This window comes from Bos indicus, chromosome 26 (assembly GCF_029378745.1).
Source record: "Bos indicus isolate NIAB-ARS_2022 breed Sahiwal x Tharparkar chromosome 26, NIAB-ARS_B.indTharparkar_mat_pri_1.0, whole genome shotgun sequence".
Taxonomy (NCBI): Eukaryota; Metazoa; Chordata; class Mammalia; order Artiodactyla; family Bovidae; genus Bos; species Bos indicus.
This window is the reverse complement of record NC_091785.1, coordinates 39,392,149-39,412,884: the sequence shown is the minus strand read 5'-3', so window position 1 is coordinate 39,412,884 and position 20,736 is coordinate 39,392,149. Positions and strand designations below refer to the sequence as shown.

At 38.6% G+C, this 20,736-nt stretch overlaps 1 protein-coding gene across 3 annotated transcripts in view; it reads right to left on the bottom strand.

The window, feature by feature from the left end:
• Positions 1 to 257: 257 nt before the first annotated feature.
• The window catches only part of INPP5F (inositol polyphosphate-5-phosphatase F), a 94,222-nt gene continuing 73,743 nt past the window's right edge, over positions 258 to 20,736 (bottom strand). For 2 of the 3 annotated variants that reach the window (XM_070780937.1, XM_070780938.1), the window contains exons 12-20: positions 19,714 to 19,834; positions 18,595 to 18,723; positions 14,393 to 14,510; positions 12,394 to 12,592; positions 6,468 to 6,539; positions 5,394 to 5,467; positions 4,813 to 4,941; positions 4,157 to 4,244; positions 258 to 2,506 (exon numbers count right to left, since the gene is read on the bottom strand). In XM_070780937.1, the coding sequence (XP_070637038.1) occupies positions 1,351 to 2,506; positions 4,157 to 4,244; positions 4,813 to 4,941; positions 5,394 to 5,467; positions 6,468 to 6,539; positions 12,394 to 12,592; positions 14,393 to 14,510; positions 18,595 to 18,723; positions 19,714 to 19,834 (2,086 nt within the window). In that variant the 3' untranslated portion in view covers positions 258 to 1,350. Of the gene's footprint in view, positions 2,507 to 4,156; positions 4,245 to 4,812; positions 4,942 to 5,393; positions 5,468 to 6,467; positions 6,540 to 12,393; positions 12,593 to 14,392; positions 14,511 to 14,942; positions 15,038 to 18,594; positions 18,724 to 19,713; positions 19,835 to 20,736 lie in introns of those variants that run through there. The other variant, XR_011564306.1, reaches the window with a different exon arrangement.

The following is a 20,736-nucleotide window of genomic DNA, read 5'->3' as shown; positions in this document are numbered from 1 at the left end:
TTATCACCTGACCTTATTTTCTCTCATGTTGTAGGACACCTTAATAGTTTCAAGAAAAGATGGTAAGAGTACATGTTCAGTTTTGATGTTTAGTTTTTAAAATCATGATAACACTTTAAGAATGAAGTATTTGGAAAGGCTGGGACCAAGAGTTTCAGTTATGGCTAACATACTAACCTCTGCTTCTGAATTCTTCAGTCTGACTTAAATCCTAATCTTCAAAATGTTATTCAAGGAATTCTCATACACATCATCACTTTAAATTATAATGACCTTTTATTTTAAATAGTCACATCTGACACTTCAAAAAAAGATACCACTAATAAATAACAAAAGTGGAAATACTTATCAAAGTTACAACAGACATAATGTTTAGCTGACAATCACTTCAACAGAGTAAGGCTCTAAAGATACCAGACAAACCAATACTTGTTTGGAATAAGATGTGCAACTTTCTTACTGTATGGGCTTACAGACGAGGCCCTGGTTCCACGTGGTCGACATTACAGTCGTGCTTCAGGCTAAAATTTTCAGCAGTTTTGAGAGCCTATACAAGATATTATGGACTGCACCTTGCAAAAAGTTACAACTTGAAAACTTCTTTCAAGCTTTACTAGTATCCAATGTGTATATTTTTAACATTTCTGAAGAGAGAACAAAATTAATAGGTGCTGGTAATTACATCTGATATCTCAGGTTTCATGGCAGACAGGTCTTAATGCTCTTAGACTTTGGGGTGTACAGGGTAGGAATATTTAAAATTTAAGTAGAATGTGGGGAAAATTAGGATCAAATGGGCATACATTCCTTGATTCCAGTGCCATTAGCCCTAACTCTATAGGGAATGGTTAAGCCAATCAAAAATTAAACCAAGTTTTTACATTAAAATGTTTCTCCATACTAGTAACACTTAAGAGTCACTAAACTAAGAATTTAACTGGTAGAGGTTAACACACAGAAATGAGCTGACAGAACAGTAACAATTATGAACAATGCTACTCATCTAAAAGGATCATGTCCACCCTTTGAGTCTACTTCATACATTCTACCCACCCACCCCACTCCAAAAGGTTTCATATTATTATGTCCCAAAGTAATCTATTCCTGAATTACTTGTGAAGAGACAAACTGCTCTGTAGTGTATAAGCTACTTAGGTCCTATTCTAGGATGATGCACTTCCATTGTCCTAGCTCTCAAATTTGGAAATCTGCTCAGGTTTAGTCTTTTAAACCTTTCCAAATTAACGTAATTAGAATTTGTGATCCCTAGATTCACATATAGTACACGCTCTGTGACACCTTTTTTTGAGGGGGTTAAATAAAAGCCACAGGATTCTATGTGACTAAAAACTAAATCTGAATTATTCGTGTCTGGCATTGTGTAAACATATTTTTAAGTTCATTTTGCTGGACTTCATTAACTACTTCAGGATCTGCAGGGCTCTTCTGAACCTTTGCCACTGCAAAGTTTATCCCCTGGGTTAACCCAGCCTGGGTAATGTTAGCAACCTGGACCATAGAACTTCGAATCTTTGCAAAAGGAGAGACTGCTCTGCTGCTGCAGCTCTCTGAAGGAGAAGGAGTTACATGAAGCCCTCTCTCAAGTTCAAGCGTGCCAGATTCAGAGCCGGGGGTCTTTTGAGATACAACTGAATGCACTGGTTCAACTGACAAAAACTGTGGGCCTGATGCAGAAAAAGACACGTCTAATTGAGAAGGTCGAGACGGTAGCTGTTCCGTCGATTCAAACTGAGTTTCTTCGCTAGAAACTTGATTGGTCATTTGATTTCCTTCCTCACTAGCCTGCTGAGAAACAGAGCTGGTTTCTGATGGCTGGGTCATTTTGTTTTGTGCATCTTGAACAAATCTGTGGCAGTAAATATCCACAGGCTTAGCAAATCCAGTCAATGTGTGTATGTTGTCAGCAGAAGGACTTTTCTTCAAAGAAGACTCGTGGCCTTTTCCAAGCCCACTGTCATGAGCAATAGTAACCTCTGAAGGAACATGAATGCTGATATCAGTGCTGCTAATAGACTGGGATCGACTGCCTAACCGAGGTGCCGAAGCAATAATACCACAACTAGGAAGAACATAGTCTATTGGCCCTACATTCTCTGAAGAGTTAGTTAGCTGCCTGTCTTCATCAGACTTGGAATTTGTAAGAAATTCATCAGAGTGATACGAGTCATTATCTGAAGAGATTTCCCCTTCTGACTCTGCCTGGGCTTTATTATCCATCACACTTGTGTTTTCCATGGTTTCAAGACTACTATCTGATTTCCAAAGATTTACTTTTAAGTTTGGTTTTAGAAAGTTAACTTTCATTTCAGGTTTTGTGAAGTTTCCTAGCTTTCGCAGATTGCCAATGTTTACATTGGATTTGGTCTGTTTCACTTTTTGATTTAGAGATGAAAATTTGCTCATTAAAAATTTTTTTCCCTGGGCCAAAGAGCCTTGGTTTTGAGATCTGATGCCAATGATGTCTTCATGAGGTTTACTGCTCTTCCTACAGATTAGAAAAGAAAAAAGTTAATTTCCCATGGAATCCATATGACAGTTCCGATTATTAATGTAAGTGAAAACTCAAGTTGGCCTCAATTCCTTAAAAGTAGCATACTGCTTAATGACAAATCTGAATAACTTCTTTGACTTGATGCTACAGCATTAATGTCCAATACAAATATGTGGGCTAAATACAATTTTATATACAAAAATTTGGCATTTCAACACATAATTAGTATTAAAGAGATGATTAATCAGGTATCTTCATCTTTCTCAAACTTAAAGTCTTTGAAACAACGAAGTATTTTATATTTCATAAAATACATATATTTCATAAAAGGGCAGAAGCCTTTGTTAAGTGACACGGATGAGTCACCTGCAGGCACTGAGAGGGAAGAGGTGGCACGCTATGTGACTTTAACCCCAGGTCCAGCAAGCAGGCCACAGACATCTCCCGAGTGAGCGGTCTTCTCTCTCAAGCCGGACACACGGGGTACTGAAGAACCACCCTGGAGGAACACTACCTCCAGTCTCTATCCCACCTCCTGAAGCTCTTCATAGTAATTAGATGAGTTCTGTTCTCTTGGACCAGACCTTTTGTCTTTACAAATCATCACGTGTGATGGCACGCTTCCTTCAACTGTTCTCCCTGGCATTCAGAGAGGAGGGGAGGCCGGGGAGGAGGCAGGGAAGCCTAATGGTAGCCTCAACCTCTGTTTTTGCATTATTCTGAGAATCTTTCCCCAAAAACCTCACACCCCAAAATTCGAACTATTCACATTTCAAAACAGCCATATGTGGTGACTCACTACAATCTGGGGGAGCACAGATCTACTACATCCATGATCTAAACCACCAGCAAAGGAGACACTGACTGTAAATGGATATTTACAGCATTTTAACTAAAGCTGATCTACACACATTGCACTTTGGTTGAATTCAGGCAGAGAAGAGGGGAAAGAGCTCCATTTCCTTATCCTTCCCGTGGGTTATCTGAATTTATTTGAGAAAACTTGGGACATTTAACATAAACAATCTGTGTTTTCTCCTTAGCCAGCCCTCCTGGTTGCTAAAAATGAGAAAAAAGGCAGTCCTATTTACAGCACATCTCAGTACACGAGTTCAACACTTGGTCATACAGGATCACTGGTCATGAGAATATTTCATAAAAATTATGTTAAAGAGTTATTAAATACAGTACTGCTTTTTTAAAAAGCTACTGAAATAGTTATTTCTAACAGAAGACTGAAAATGTTTATCTAGATGACCAGATGGTCCTCCTTTCTAGTGGAATTTGGAACTTAAAACCTGCTCATTAGATGGAAAAACCACAAATTTAAAATATAATTTGTTTATAGGCTTTCTTTTCCCAAATTAACCTAGTGTTTAAAATATACTGGCTGTTTATTTTCTCTAAAACGTTATTTAAATTTGAATGCTCCCTGTCAGGAGTTTTAAAACATATCACTTGTTTTAACAACAACAACAATAATAAAATTACTACTTTTTGATCCACAAAGATATCCTTCCCCCTCTAAATTAATCAACACAGTATCATAATGTGATTTCTCTCCTTTTTGCAGAGACTTTAAAAGAAGTAAAACTTTATTTTCTCTGTAGAATAAAGACACTCTGTGCAAAGTGGTATACTTACCTCTCAAGCTTTTTCTCTATTATAGGTACATCTAATCCCATGGCTTGCTTGGTGATCTGCAGCATCTCCGCAATGCACTGAAGGGTATCTGAAACCCAAATGTAATTGCTTGCCACTTGAGCAAAAACATTTAAAAACTAGCAGTTCTAACTCAGAACTCAAAATGGGATTTTAATCTTATAATAAAAGCTTGTTATAATTTACAGAAACACACTACTTGTTCTTCACTCCCCTAATTCAAAATGTTCTAAAATGTTAACAGAAAACTAAATGAACAACAAAAGAACCAAATCAATTGGAATTAAAAGTTTATTCGGAAACTCACATCTGTCCAAACACTGTGCCAGACGCTGAGATAATAGGCACGAACAAGACAGGCGTTGTTCCTGACTTTTCCATGAGAGGCGTATGTGGTAGGAAAAGCCATCACACTCAAATGGCCAAGCACACTGAAGATTCCCATAATAGATCTCCTTGCCCAAACTAATCAATTTGTGTCCCTGCACTGCCGGGAACAAAGTTGCTATTTCAAGATCTCAAATCACAAAGGTATTTTTCCTGATCACTCACTTGTATAATGGTATGTGCAGTCCCCAGCTGCACTTGGGCTTATAAAAGCAGATTAAGTTGTAACTGAATACTTTCACCTCTCTTACCCTTCCCATCCTCTTCTGGGTTGCGCATTACAGCTCTCAGTGTATGGAAATAGCCACTTGCTTCTTTATATCTGTAGTGCAGTCGCATGCAGGAGAACTTTGGCTTACCAAAAAGAGTGGGTTCAGGACCTAAGAACCCAAAAGAATATATGTTAATCTTTCACATAACATTAACTTTCTTCTGTATCTTCAAAATACTGATATTTTGATATTATCCAAATACTTCAAAATATTGATGATTGATTCATCAATTTAGCACTTTTTTCATCTGAATAAGCACACACGTTTATCATGATGACTTGGTCTAATAAGACTATAAATAAAAACTCTTGAGTCTCAAATATTTAAACTTTCTAGACCCTAGGCTTAATCTTCACAGGACAAGTAATAAACAATTATTATTAGACTATATCCACCACTCATCTCTAAAACATAGAAGGGAATCTTAAGAAATGGACTACTTAGACTACTCCTTTCTGATTCCAGTAAGATGTTATTATACCAGTTGCTTAAATAACAACCCACTCTTGGAAGAAACAGTATTTGCTTTCTAGGACCTGGTTAGTATCTTAAAAATTTACCTATTTCTATTTTTTCCAGGTCTTCAAGACTCAGTCGTTGATACTGGTTTACTTTGTCAACTTCATCATCATAACTAGACAAAGGGAAAGGGAGTAAGAAGAGGATTAAAATCAAAAGCATATTTGGCTGGTCGGCTGAGGCATAATAGCAACAACCATTATGCAGGCAAAGTCTTCCACAACACAATACATTCTGGGGTAAAGAGTTAAATATTTAAAAAACTAGATGAAATTTTATATATATATATATATATATATATATATATATATAGTTCAATAGCTAAATGAAAATCAGTTTATAGATCTTACACTAAAGGAAATCACAAAGGAAAATTAAATTCAGTTTTATAAAAGCTCTTACAAAAACGAAAACCAACAAGCCTAAAACTTAACCTAAAAGGAAAGCAAAACAGATACTGAGCTACATATTCCTGATTTGGCAGGTAAATCTGATATCCAAAATAAAAAATGATCAGTGCCAACAGGCACCAGGGCCAAGGGCTGAAAAATGATAGCTCATACCAGACCAAAAAGAAGTGACTGTGTATTTGAGAAAAATTATTCTGGTTAAGGCTATGAGGAAGTACTTGCATTTCTGCTAGTGGCATTGTTAACTGGGTGTCATTTCTAAGGCATAAAAAGTAGTAATTCATCATATCCTTATAATCAGAGAAGTGCATGTGAACACATACACAATTACCTGCACACAGCTGTCTCATTCCTCATAGCAAAAAAGATAAAAGTATGTTAATACCTAACAATGGGGAAACATTAACTATGGTATCGTAATAAAAAATCATGGTATATGGTCAATTACAATAAAAATATGTAGAATACATCAGAACTTGAGATCTATAGGAGATACTATCAAAAACTCAAAGAACACTATTATAAGTAACTCTAAAATCACTTTTTCAAATTGATAAAAGTGATGTAACAATTATGTAAGATAAAGCAGTGAAATTTCTTAAAATATATAGCAAAACTAGATTAACTTTTTGTGTTATAGAATCTAAAAAGGATATTTACTCGCATTAAAAGAGAGTAAAAGCTTTAAATCAATAAGCAACTTACTAGGCCACGTAGTACGCAGAGTTAGAAAGCAGTAACAGCACATCCACATCTCTGTGAGTAGCATCAATGAGGCTAAACAAACATGACACAAGGAATTAAATATTTTCATTTTCATCTACAGTTTTTCTATAGCAGATCCCCTTAATGATAAAGGGGATCTTTATCATGATCTTTATCACCTTATGGTGGGGGCTAGGATGGGGAGAAAAATATCAAGTAATCAATGAGTCCTACTTCTGAAGTTAAATGTACACAGTCTATCCATTTGGAGATTTAAAAAAACAAAATCAAACCAGGAACACAGTTTAGGAAGGTGGGGTAGGTGGAGGGAAGGACTGGAGTAGCCAAGGAGAAGGGAGGGTTCAGGGAAAATAGGATAATGGTATGCGGGGAGGAGGGGGAAATTGCATGATGGTGGAGGGGGCAAGGATTGTAAAGAAAGGAAAATATCAGACTGAGAAAAGAGAAATCTAGATCATCTCACATGGCCTAATCTTCAAGTTACACTGCACATTTACCATATGTTTATACTCATGCAGAAAGTATCCTTTGAAAGACTTTTACATAAATATAACATTTATGTGCAAAAATGGAACCAAGCCCAAACTATCTTGCTTTTTTTTTTTAAACTACAGATTAATTTACACAGCTTTTAGAGAATGAGTAAACATTTCCTTATTCTAAGTCCACTTTGCTGTATTTTATCTCCACTGTAAAGTCAAATACCAGTGTAAGGGTTAGAAACCGAGTACTGATGAACCATTAAACCAAATACTACTTTTTTTAAAAAGGTCAACATATGAAATCCACAAATACTCAACAGGTAACATGGGCAGAATCTGAACTCAACCTTTTAAATAAATATTCATCTACTATTAAAACAGCTTTCCAATCAAAAGATGAAAATTAATCTGCACACTTATATTGGTTCTCAAAATTCCACTGCTGGAGTAGATATTTCTATCTTAGAAATCTTAGAATTTCAGAGATATTTGAAAAACCTGACCAAATGCTACTGAAAAACAAATGGAAAACAATAGGGGGAAAAATGACTAGTAGATGGAATTTAAGTAAAGTCACGTACATAATCTGCCTAAGAATGAGGTCACTGTTTAACAGGTACTGCAGAGAAAATTTCACCAAGATCTTAAATTGCAGTATTTTACATCAGGGGCATCTTGCTGCACCATAACTAGAACAATTTTAATCTAAAATAACAAACTAACTTCAATTTTCACCAAAAACATGCCCCCCAAATACAACTAATTAGATTGAAGAAGTCAGAACCCAATTAATACACAGATTGATCCAAAATACGAGCAATAACTAACCAACCAACCAACCGGAAAGAGAAAACCATCTATTCTACGATCTCGGCAACCTCACCGAGAATACCGTAGACGAACACTGTAACATACAATTTAGTTTTGCGCATTGGTGCTTACCTGCACTCTTAAAACTGTCACTTGAGCCAAGCCATAAAAATTACGTCACGACACGTAGTTTAATATGAAAAAAAATTTCTACACCTACTAAGTAGTGCTACTTTATCATAGCTTCTATTTTGACACGAATATTTACATTGGTCAAACATGATCTCAGTCAAAAGCATTACGTCCAGAAAGAAAAAGCACTTGGCACGTCACAGGCAATCAAGAAAGAAGTCAGCCCTCCCCCCACCCGCATTTTTACTTAAGTATAAGCTGCAGTGAATACTTAATTTCCCTCCCCACCACCCTCTGCCCCACTTAAACAGAAATAAAACCTAACCCCCATTTTTTTTTTTTAAACACAGACAAAGAAAACCCCTTTTGGTGCTCCCCCACCCCTCGCCTGCAGCTTGGAGGGAAGGGCTGCTACTCGTTTTTCTCTTCCCGCCAGTCAGGCATGCCCTCCTTCCACACGATGAACACAAACACCGCCAGCACCACATGCAGCCCCACCACCGCGACAATGGTTGCGTAAAAGCCACTGTCATCGGGGGACATTAACAGGAGGCTTTGGAAAAGCAGCAATTTGCAGGAAAAATACAACCCCACAGGAACTTTAACCATCAGTCCTGCAAAAAGGAGAAAAATCTTGAAAGTGGTCGCCAGGCTGCCGCCTTCGGGCTTGGGCTCGGCAGCGTTGCCGGCGGCATTGCCTGTGGCGTTCGCCTGCCGCTGAGCGGTTGGAGGAGGCCGGTGGGAGCGCGGCATCTGGTCGGTCAGTCAGTCCGTCAGTCCGTCCGTCAAGTAGTCGAAGCTCAGTTAGAGCCACCTGTGCCAAACCTTACGCCTGCAGCCACTGCGGCAACTGCACCGCGGCTGTGCCCAGTCCAGCCCCCAAATACAGCGCACTTCCGCCGCCCACGCTCGCCGCGGTGCGCGCCCAGTGCGCAGGCGCAGCCCATCCAGCACCGCCTACATCAAGAGGAGGGTGCGGCCCCCGATCCCGGAGGGATGCTGAGGTGGGCTCAGCCCTGGCCCGGGTCCGGGGAGAGTGCATGCACAAACACCTTGGTGAAGAGCCGTCCCTCCCGCCCGGAGGGCCACTGGCGCGGGCCTGCGGCACCGTGACTAAGCGCCTGCCCGCACTGCCGCGCGCCTGAGAGAGGTTGCCGCGTGCCTTGTGAGTCCGCTAGTACGGGTACCAGTAGTCAGCTGCTCTCGGTGTAAGAAAAAGCGAGTCCGAGTTGGACCAAATAAAGAGGGGGCTTTGTGCAGATGCTGAAGGGCACCTGGACAGTCCCCCGATTTCCTGTCACATTAAATATTCCCCCAGCCACAAGTGCACCACCCGGCGCTTAGGGGCTGTCACTCGAGTCAGCTCTGGCCGCGGGACGACCAGGAGGTGTGATCTGTGTACGCCAGCGGCTGTCTGTAGGGAATTAACTGAGCTGTGCTCGGGGGTTTAACATAAAAAGGCCCGAGGGTGGGCTCCAGGTGGCTGGACAGTTCCAACTCGAGCCCTGGGAGATCAAGGAAAAGGGAAGGGCAGCCATTCTTGCTGCCTGCGCAATACTGAGCATTTGTAAACAGCTCGCCGTAACTTTTTCTGCCATGTTTAAAATTAAACAGGACCGTAACTGCAGTGAAGTCAGTGAGGCACTGGTTTCTGGCGCAAAATTTATGGGGGTGCCAAAAAAAAAGCCTGACATCAACGAAAGTTTTTAATGCCGTATTTTTTAAAAGTCAAAATTAATGCAAACATACCATGATAAACAAAACATCCAACATGTCAAATAAAGATAGGATCCGACTCTGCAAACTGTCCAACCCCGTCTCACTTGCCTCACCCTAATTCCAGCTCCGTTCCTATAAAGCTTTATTGACAAAAACATGTGGCCCAACTTAACAACAAAAAAACAACCCAGTTTTTTAAATGAGCAAAGGATTTGAATAGACATTTTTCTGAGGAAGACATAAATATCCAACAAACCCAAGAAAAAATCTTCAACATCATTTGTCATGAGGGAAATGCAAATCAAAACCGCAATGTGACAGTACTTCACATCCACTAGGATGATGACAATAAAAAAAATGGGGAAAAAAAGTGTGGGTGAGGACATGGAAAAACTGGAACCCTCCCACATTACTTGTGGAAATGTGAAATGGTGCAGCCACCGAAGAAAATAGTTCGGTGGTGTCTTGAAAGTTAAGCACAGTAGCCTGGCAATCTCCTCTCCTAGGTATATACCCAAAAGAAAAATGGGTGTTCAAACAAAAACTTGTTTATAAGTATTCACAGCATCACTGTTTGCAACAGAAGAGCCAGAAGGTGGAAACATAAATGCCCAAAAGAAAAGTAAAAAAAGAAAACATGGTCTAGACATAAAATGAAATACTATTCAGCCATGAAAAGGAGTGAAGTTCTGCTACATGGCACAATACCCATGAACCATGAAACATTATGCTAAGTGAATGAAGCCAGTCACAAAGGCCACATATTACATGATTACGTTTATATGAAGTGTCCAGAATGCACATATCCAGAGAGATAAAAGTAGATTAGTGGTTGTTTAGGGGGTGAGGCTGGGGATAGAGTACAAGGATTCTCTTTGTGGTGATAAAAATGTTCTAAAACTGACCAAAACGATAGTCTTACAATACTGAGCATATTCTAAAACCCACCCAATTATATACTTAAAATGCATGAAATGTATGCTATAAGAATTACATCTCAGTAAAGATATTTTGGGGCTTTCTGGGTGGCAGCCGTGGTAAAGAACCCCCCTGCCACTGCAGGAGACATAAGAGACACAAGTTCAATCCCCGGGTCAGGAAGATCCCCTGGAGGAGGGCATGGCAAACCACCCTAGTATTCTTGCCTGGAGAATCCCATGGACAGAGGAGCCTGGCAGGCTACAGTCCACGGGGTCGCAGAGTCAGACATGACTGAAGCAACTTCACACACATACACATGTTTTTAAAAACCATACATGCAGCTGGAGGCAGACAGGTGCCAACTGCCACACCCCCAAGCCTGAGGGACTGAGGCCATCACACGCTGTCCAGGATCTGAGCCTGCAAAGCCACTCCCAGAGCTACTCTTGCTGTCCTCAACCAGGGGGTACCTGTTCTGGGTCCACACCTCTGGCTCAGTAGACAGACTGTACAAAGGCTCTCTAGCAACCTCAGATAGCCCAACGGCAGGTTTCCAAACATCTCCCTTCAAGAGAAAAGGAAAGCTATCCACCATCCAGAAAATCTTTAAGCCTTGCAAATGATAAATACCAGTAGCAAATTTAAAGAAATTTTAGCAGTAATAGAAAGGATGATAACCACAAAGCATCTCTCATAAGAAGGACAGTTCTTAAAGAACTAATCAAAATGGCAATATAGGGACTTCCCTGGTAGTCTAGTGGTTACAAATCTGCTTTGCATTGTGGAGAATACAGGTTCGATCCCTGGTCAGGCAACTAAGCCCTCACTCTACAACTAGAGAGTCCACGTGCTACAACAAAAGCTCCCATGTGACACAATGAAGAACCCATGTGTGGCAACTAAGGCCCAAGGCAGCCTGATAAATATCCGACAACAACAACAAAAAAGATGGAGGCATATAATTAACTTTGGAAATCCAAATGGGCAGAAAACCTCATCTCTTATGGATCCCAAAATTGCATCCATACATACAGTACTGACTATCAAAGTGAAATAATCCATGAACTTGAAATCATGGAAGGACTCCTTATGAACCTACAGTCAGTATCGTTTTTTATTCATTATCATATATGTAAATACTCCCTTGCATTCTGTTGTTCTTGCAAGCTTGTTTTATGCCCCTTTTATTAAAAAACATATGAAATGTAAAAGAAGATAAAATCTAAATAGAGCCTTTTACTCTTAAAGCTTGGTTTAGAATTTTCTGAAGTGTTTCTGATTCATAATATTGAAAATTATAATTTTAGATTTTAGCCTGAAAGCAAGCAATCTGGTGGATAAATTTGGATCCTGCCATTCAGCTGATATTTTAAAGAACCACTTGAAAGTGGATGGTTTTTGTTTAAAAAAGAATGTTGAGTATTAGTTGGCCTATTTATTTTATGAAAGACCAGGACCACTTAACAACCCATCAAGGTAACTAGCATCATTAAACCTCCTGGTGCACGTGGTTCTGTGCATTAATACAATAAACCTAGCTTCTGGGGCATGGGTTGGGGCTGGGGGCAGGGGAGGACCCATGAAACAAGCTTTGAATTATAGTTTCACAATTTGGGTTTTATCATATTTTACCTCATTACTGAGTTTTTTGTGCCCCTTTAATTTTACAGCCGAAGTTGAATGCCTTGTCAGCTTGCCTTAGTACCAGCCATGTATTTGAGAACTGCCATGCACTTTGCATCCATGCCCCACAGCTTTATGGACAACTGCTAGCAATAATTAGGACAGCTTAACATCAGAAATTTAAGCACATTAGTCACCAGGACATCACTCCAACTTACCTGGGGTCGCAGTCAATAAGGGCCCAGCCACCATGGAACTTTTCGTTATCAGGCAGTAGTAACTTCATGTAACTCTGTAAGAGTTGGCTAATTAGTTCCTGGTGGCTTCTCTGATTTTCCTTATGCAAAGCTTCATGCTCTTTTTCCTTGGTAAATATGGAATAAAGATCTTCTGTCACTGGAATGCCTTGCATCAAATCTAGAGTAGAAAGTATTGATATCTATCATCTTCTTAGTTTACTAATACATTTTTTTAAAAGCAAAAGAGAATACAAGGCCTAAAACAATAAGACTCTCATTTTTAAAAACAGGCATAAATCTTTGTGACCTTGGACTAGGCATGTTTTTTTTTTTTTTTCCCATATGGAACTAAAGTCACAAGCAACAAAAAGACAAACTGGACACCATCAAAATCAGAAACTTTTGTGTTTCAAAGGAAAATGCCATGAAAGTTAAAAGGCAACCCATAGAGTAGAAGTGAATATTTAAAAATCATCTATAAGGGACCTGTATCCACGAATATATAAAGAATTCCTGAAAGTGAAAGTTAGTTGCAGTCATGTCTGACTCTCTGCGATCCCAGGGACTGTAGCCCATCAGGCTCCTCTGTCCATGGGATTCTCCAGGCAAGATAACTGGAGTGGGTTGCCATTTCCTTCTCCAGGGGATCTTCCCCACCCAGGGATCGAACCCAGGTCTCTTGCATTGCAGGCAGATTCTTTACCAACTGAGCTACTAGGAAAGCCCTACAACTCAATAATAAAAGAATTATTATTAATTATTATCAATAATAAAAGAATTCCTACAACTCAATAATAAAAAGACAAATAAGCCAATTTTCAATTGAGCAAAGAAACTGAACAGACAAGTTAACTTCTTCCTGGTGTAGGACACAGCTCAAGGCTTACTAACAAAATCCTTGTAATCCCACTCCTTACACGCATTTGGGACAGTGAGACTTCTGGGAGAGAATTGCCAGCCATTGGCCTTTTATGGAGAAGCAGTGAACCCAGACTGCTACTAGCCCGTCTCTCTCAAACTTGGAAGAGATTTAGCTTCAGGGTTAGGATGAAGCTGATATTTTTGATGGTCAAAATGAGAAAGGAACAGAATCTGGGTCCTCAGTGACCTAACTGAATTGCTAGATCAACCAACAGAAAAAAATGTATCAATTTTTCCTTTAAAAAACTGCTAAAATCCAATTTTCCTATCAGTACATACCATATCTGTGCCAAATGAACCAAACTTAATTACATCAGACTTCTCAAATTCCTAAATTGCCTATGTGTGGGCCCTACTATTTCATATATAATAAATAATCAGGTTAAGAAAATAGGATTTTAAAAATATTCCTAGAGACCATATGACAATGTTATGTTTGGTTCTAATCCAGAATACTCTATATTTACGTTAATCCTAAAAGGTAATACTTGCATGGAAATTAAATTTAAAGTCACATTTAAAAAAAATATGCTGTGGGATGAATGCCACTGGGCAATTCACCCTCCATTTTTTCTCTTAAATAATGATAAGAATTGGTTAGGATAGTCTGATATCCTAACACCCTGTTAAATCATGCTTATAAGGAAGGATAGTGTATTTGTCCACAGCAAGAACACATGATAAACATCAGACAAAGAAAGAAAATCATTTTGTTTTATCTCTCAGGCTTGAGTAATAGGAAAACAGAATATTGAGTTTTTACTTGATGAGGTTTTAGGGCACCATATTCCATAATCCAGGAGCCTCAACCTTGCCTTCTGTTACATAAATAACAAACTGACAAATATGTAAGAAAGTGAGCAGTTTCTTTTGCTGCTCCAAGCCTAAAAAATTTGTCAGATTCTAATCTTGTAAAAATTTGATTTATCGGGTAAGATGTTCAATGTAGAAACACAAGTGTATTATAAAACATATGGATTATGTTAATGAAGTTGGTTACTGTAAAATGTTAGTCACAGAAAGTATAACAAATTTTAAAGACATCTGTGTTCCTTACCTATAACAGCTTGCCTGTAAGCATCCTTAAATCGATTCAGGTAATACCTATTTGCCGAGTTAACACCATCTTTCATAACTCCTGCTAACTTCCTTTCTCCTGTCCTTGTAAAGTCACCCTGTCAATAAAAAAGTCACTTTGACACCAAACACAAAAATGTTCCTGAAGTCAGTAGGCTTTTGATTCAAGACTGGAATTCTACAGGCTTTTACAATTTCCAAATAATGTAATTAAAATATCTACTAGTATTTGACCCAGATCCAAGCATGTCAAATAACTAAACACGCTATTGGTGTTATCCACCTTCACAGTTAGATGGTGCTTTAAGGTAAAGCCATTCTTGGCAGTCTGTAGAATATCTAGAACTTATAGGTCAAAACTTATATATAACAAAACAAAAAGATTTTCAAGCCTCCAATTGGTATGATATTCAAAACACACAAATATCTGATGTGGGAAAATGTGGACAGTTCCCTAGAGCTTATTACAACCGTATTTAACCTGTGTATGTGGTTGTGTGTATATACAGACAGAGCAGAGGTTTCCATACCTTGCTGCACATTACAATCCCTGTAGAATGATCCAGTGAAGATTTAATTGTTTTGTTTCTCTTGGTTTTCACAACAAAGATGTCAGAGCAAGTCCCTAGAGAGGTAGGGAAAGCACAGTCTCTTTTTTCCCCCATCCCAATTCCACTATTTTCATCCAAGGCAATCTTAGAAATAGGCCCTATCCTAAAATTGACAATTTAGGAAGAACATGTTGCCAATTAGGTCATTCACAGAAAATATTAATTTAGCAACAGGAATCTATTATGGAAAAGAGAGACATGAATGCTGCATCCAAAGAAGTTTAATATCAATGGAAAAAAGTATTCCTCTTTGTCCAGCTTTGTATAATTAAAAAGTACCCCTGCATAAGTTTAAGGTGTACAATATGATATTTTGTGTGTGTATATAGTATTGTTAATTATAGTCACCATGCTGTACTTTAGATCCCCAGAACTTAGAAGTGAAAGTTTGTACTCTGACCAGTCTCTCCCCATTTACCCCATCCTCTGGTAACCATCAGTCTCAGTGTTTCTGTGAGTCTGACTTTTTAAAATTCCACATACAAGTGAGATCATGCATTATTTTTATTTATTTTGGCTATGCTGCGTCTTCATTGCTGCACGCAGGCTTTCTAGAGTTTCTGTGCAGACTTCCCTTGTTGTAGAGCATGGGCTCCAGGGGCCAGTGTCAGTAGTTGAGGCACACGGGCTTAGATGCTTCATGGCCTGTGGGATTTTCCTGGACCAAGAATTGAACCCATGTCCCTTGCATTGACTGGCAGGCAGATTCTTAACCACTGGACCACCAGGGAAGTTCAGAGATCATGCATTACTTACTTGTCTTTCTCTGTTTGCCTGATTTCACTTTTTCACTTAACATAATACCCTCAAGGTTCATCCATGTTGCTACAAATGTCAGGATTTCCTTCTTTTAAATAAATAAACTACTTATTTATTTATTTCTGGCTGTGCTAGGTCTACATTGCTGTGTGCAGGCTTCCCATTGCAGTGGTTCTCTTGTTGTGGAGCATGGGCTCTAGGCACCTGGGCTTCAGTAGATGCGATTCACAGGCTCTACCGAGTGGGTTCTGGAGTTGTGGCAAATGGGCTTGGTTCCTCCTTGGCAGGTGGGATCTTCTTGGACCAGGATCAAACTTGTATGCTTTGCACTGGCAAGCAGACTCCCTACCACTGGACCGCCAGAGAAATCCCAGGACTTTCTTCCTTTTATGACTGAATATTCCATTTTATATATATATATATATATATATATATATATATATATATATAAAACTTTGTATGGCTGCTTCCCTTGTCAACATATTCTTTAGCCATTCATTTGGCATCAGACACTTAGGTTCTTTCCAGATCTTGACTACTATGAATAATGCTACAGTGAACACAAAAGTACAGGTATTTCTTCCAGATATTGATGTCATTTTCTCTGGATACATATTTATAAAATAGGGTTGCTGGATCATATGGTAGTTCCATTTTTAATGTTTTGAGGAACTTCCTTACCATTTCCCATAATGGCTTTGCCAATTCACATTCCCACCAACAATGCACAAGGGTGAGCTTTTCTGCCAACCTTGTTATCTCGTGTCTTTTAGATAACAGCCATCCCAACAGGTGATAGCTCATTGTGGTTTTGATTTGCATTTCCCTGAGGACTGCTGACATTGAGCACCTTTTTATGTACCTGCTGGCCATTTGTATATCTTCTTTGGAAAAATGTTCAAATCCTTTGCCCATTTTAAAATCAGTTGTTTTTTGTTTTTTTTTTTGCTATTGAGTGGCATTACTTCTTTACATATTTTGGATATTAACCCTTTCTCAGACATATGGTTTGCAAATATTTTCCCCCATTCCATGAGCCGTCTTTTCATTCTGTTGATTACTTATTTTGCTATGCAAAACATTTTTCGTTTGATGTTGTCCCACTTGTTTATTTTCACTTTTCTTCTTGTGCTTTTGGTGTCAGTCAAAAAAATTATTGCTAAGACCAATGTCATGAAATGTTTTCCTATGTTTTCTTGTAGGAGTAAAGTTTCAGGTCTTACATTTAAGTCTTTAACCTATTTCAATTCAATTTTTGTGAATGGTGTCCAGTTTAATTATTGTGCATGTGAATATTTCAGTTTCCCAACAGCATTTAGTGAAGAGACTATCATTTCCCTATTGACTATTCTTGGCTCCCTTGTCAAATTACCAGTTGACTGTACACATGCAGGTTTATTTCTGGGCTCTCGGTTCTATTCCATTGGTCTCTGTGCCTGTTTTTACGCCAGTACTATACTGTGTTGATTACTACAACTTGGCAATATAGTTTGAAATCAGAAGTAGGATGCATCCAGTTTTGTTCTTTCTCAAGACTGCTTTGGCTGTTAGGGGTCTTATGTGTTGCCAAATGAATTTTAGTACTGTTTTTTCTATTCTAGTAGAAAATGCCAATGGAATTTTGATAGATTACACTGAATCTGAAGACAGCTTTGGGTAATATTTTAATACTAATTTTTCTAAGCCATCAACCTGGGCTATCTTCCACTTATTTGTGCTTTCAATTTCTTTTATCAAGGTCTTAGTTTTTAGTGTACAGATCTTTTACCTTCTTGTTTAAATTTATTCCTTAGTATTTTATTGTTTTTGATGCTATTATAAATGGGATTGTTTTATTTCTTTTTTAGATAATCTCTATTAGTATATAGAAATAACCGATTTTCATAGGTTGATTTTGTATCCTGCAACTTCACTGAATTAATTTATTAGTTCTAACAGTTTTCTGATGGAGTCTTTAGGATTTTATTCAGAATTTGTTATAACAAATATTCTGGGGTGAACTATTTACCTTGAAGGAAAATAACTATAAACCTAATTTAAACTAATTCAACCACTTCCTATTGCCAAGAGACGGAGTATCTAGTAACCAGTGACTGTATTTTACATTTACATTAAATTCTGTGAAGATCAGCTTGGTAGGATCCTCAAAGGACTTTATGTAAAACAATCACAAAAAGATAATAAAATATTTCTTCACCATTTACTGTGTGTCAGGGAACAATCTAAGCTCTAACGTATTAGCTCGTATAATCCCACACCACTTTTTTTGAAGTGGGCCTAGAATTATTCCTGTTTTATAAAAGAAGAGACAGGCACAGAGAATTTAAGTGACTTGCCCACAGTCACAGAGCTAGCAAGAGGCAGGGTTGGGATTCAAAATTAGAGGAGGCAAATTATACTAGGGATCCAAATTGCACCAACCGACACGTTTTATTTTGTCTATATGAAGTTTTAAAAACAAGCTATTACATATAAAATTGTAGATTTCCAAACTCCCTTGAAAACTGGGAGCTCCGGCAACACTGGGCCTCTAACCCCATTAGGAAGTAGCAGAGCAGCACCTTCCTGAGTCATCGTATGCTCTTTCTCAGGTACACATCGCCCATCTCTCCCTTTAAGCTAACGAGTGGCCAGTTCAAGTCACACGACTTGGTACCTGCAGGAATTTGGAAGTGTGACCCCTGCCTTACCCAAACATTCCAGAGTCAACTATGTAGACCTACCATCTGAAACCCACATGCTTTTTTCTCAAAAACCAAGTTGGTTTTAAACCACACCCTGCGTCCCCCAGATGCTGGCTATAGACACTTACCTTCAGAGCAGCTGTCCCAGCATACTGTCTGCTAATGGAGTCACCATTGTTGGCCCACATTATCTGATAAATCCGATTGCATTTCACTGGTAATGGCTGCTCCGGGGGCATCACACCTAATTTTTTCAGCTAAAATGAATGCATTGGTAGATTAACTGCAGATAAGCCAGGAAACCATAGTATAAAACATATACTGCAGAGAAAAGGAAGCATATGCACGTACAATTTAGGACCCTTCAAGGAATGTTTGCAGACTTTTTTCAAAGTTAAGTACCACTTGAGAGAGAGCTTTATGAACTGCTACATCTGAATAAATAGAATAAAACATTCATACTGTTCTGGTGTCATTTTTAATGTATATACTCATACTATTTTATCTTTCTTTTAAATTTGGCTACGAAGTAAAGCTATCAAAAAAATCATATAGAAACAACAATAACATAAATAGTAGCACAGCAGTAAGTGCTCAGTAAAGGTTAAGTCTGGTGCCATATGCTAAGAGCTTTCTAAAATAAATGATCTTTTATTCCTCATAACAAGTCTATGCAATCAATACTCTTTAGTATGCTCATTTTTGGATGTATCCTTTTTAGTATCCTGTCTAAACTATCTAGACTATCCTGTCTAGACTATCCATTTTAGTATCCTCATTTATGGATGAAAAGAAAGAAGTTTGGAGAGGCTCAGTTTTTTGCATGGGGTCAAAACACCTAGTATGTGGTAGGGCCAGGGCTTCGTCACCAAAGCCTAGCTGCTTCAATGCAACAGTAGAAGACTTCCTCTAAGGACAGTCACAAGGCTCGATTCAGGAAAACAAAACAAAACACCATGCAAGGAATATCAACCTTAGGAATTCATTACCCAGGTGTTGGAAGGATGAAAGCTCTAAAAGGAGACACAGAGGTAAGAGATGTAATAACTACAGGAAACAGGTGCCACCAGGAGGGTTGGGGCACAAAGGGAAGAGGCTGGTTCTGTGATGCCAAAGGACCCAGAGCCCCAGAGAGGGTGCTGATGATGGGAATATAACACAGGTGAACAAACTTGTCCCTTTTTCCTCCTTCAGCCTCACAGTCTTCTTAGAAATGAATATTTACAATCCAGTGGACTCCAAATTACCTGTTGTTCCATGACCACTCGTGCAATGGCAGCTTGGACCACATTGGTGCGATCCAGGCAGTCCATGCAATTAACTCGAAAAATCCCTTCTTGTTTACATATTACTCCAGCTTGATCAACCCTTTTCAAAAACAGTATAGAATTACTTTACAAAGGAAATACTTAAAAAGTTTTCAAAACCCACAATTCTTTACAGTATAACGATAACAACAGCAACATTGGTTATCTATTTGCTTGGAATATCATGTGGCAGGCATTACTGAGACCTTTGTAAACATTATTATTAATTTATACAACAACCTGACAAGGAAAATATTACCCTCATTTTGAAAAAAAAAAAGACAATTGAGATGCAGAGTGACTTTCCTGAGTCACACAATTACTAGGCAGAGCTGACACAACCCCAGCTATGCTTATCTACACATTCAAAACCAGAAGGCATTTTAAAACAACATCCTGTTCCCTGCTTTTTGACTTCAAGCAGAAATGCATCTAAATGAGCTTGTACAGACTAATTCACTCTACCACCCGGGGTGGAATCATGACGCTTGCCTCACTCATCTAATTCGTCTGGCCACCTGTGGCCTTAAAATCTAATCAAATGTTCTCTTCTGTCCTTTAAGCCAATTTCTCCTTCCTACTTCTCCCTCCTATAGTCTGAGAATTATCTTTCTTCTCCAGCAATTTTTAAATGTCTCAAAACTGAGACCAAATACCTCTAAGCGTTCCTTCCCATGTTAGGGACCAAGAAGAAATGTAGAGGACAGAGTATTAGAAGGAATTAAAGAACAGTCATAGAGCACTTTGCTCCATTTTGCTAATCATCTGACACCTTCTTCCTGTTCAAAGCTAACAATGCCTAACGACTAATACTTTTGAAAAGGAGAATAGGAATCTGGGGTTGAAACAAGAAAAACAAAAAGTCTTTTCCAGCCTGCTATTATTTTAACGCTTACTGGTACTAGACAAAAAACATATGATCTGACAGACCAAGAGTTTGTCAAACTGATTTCTTATGAAATA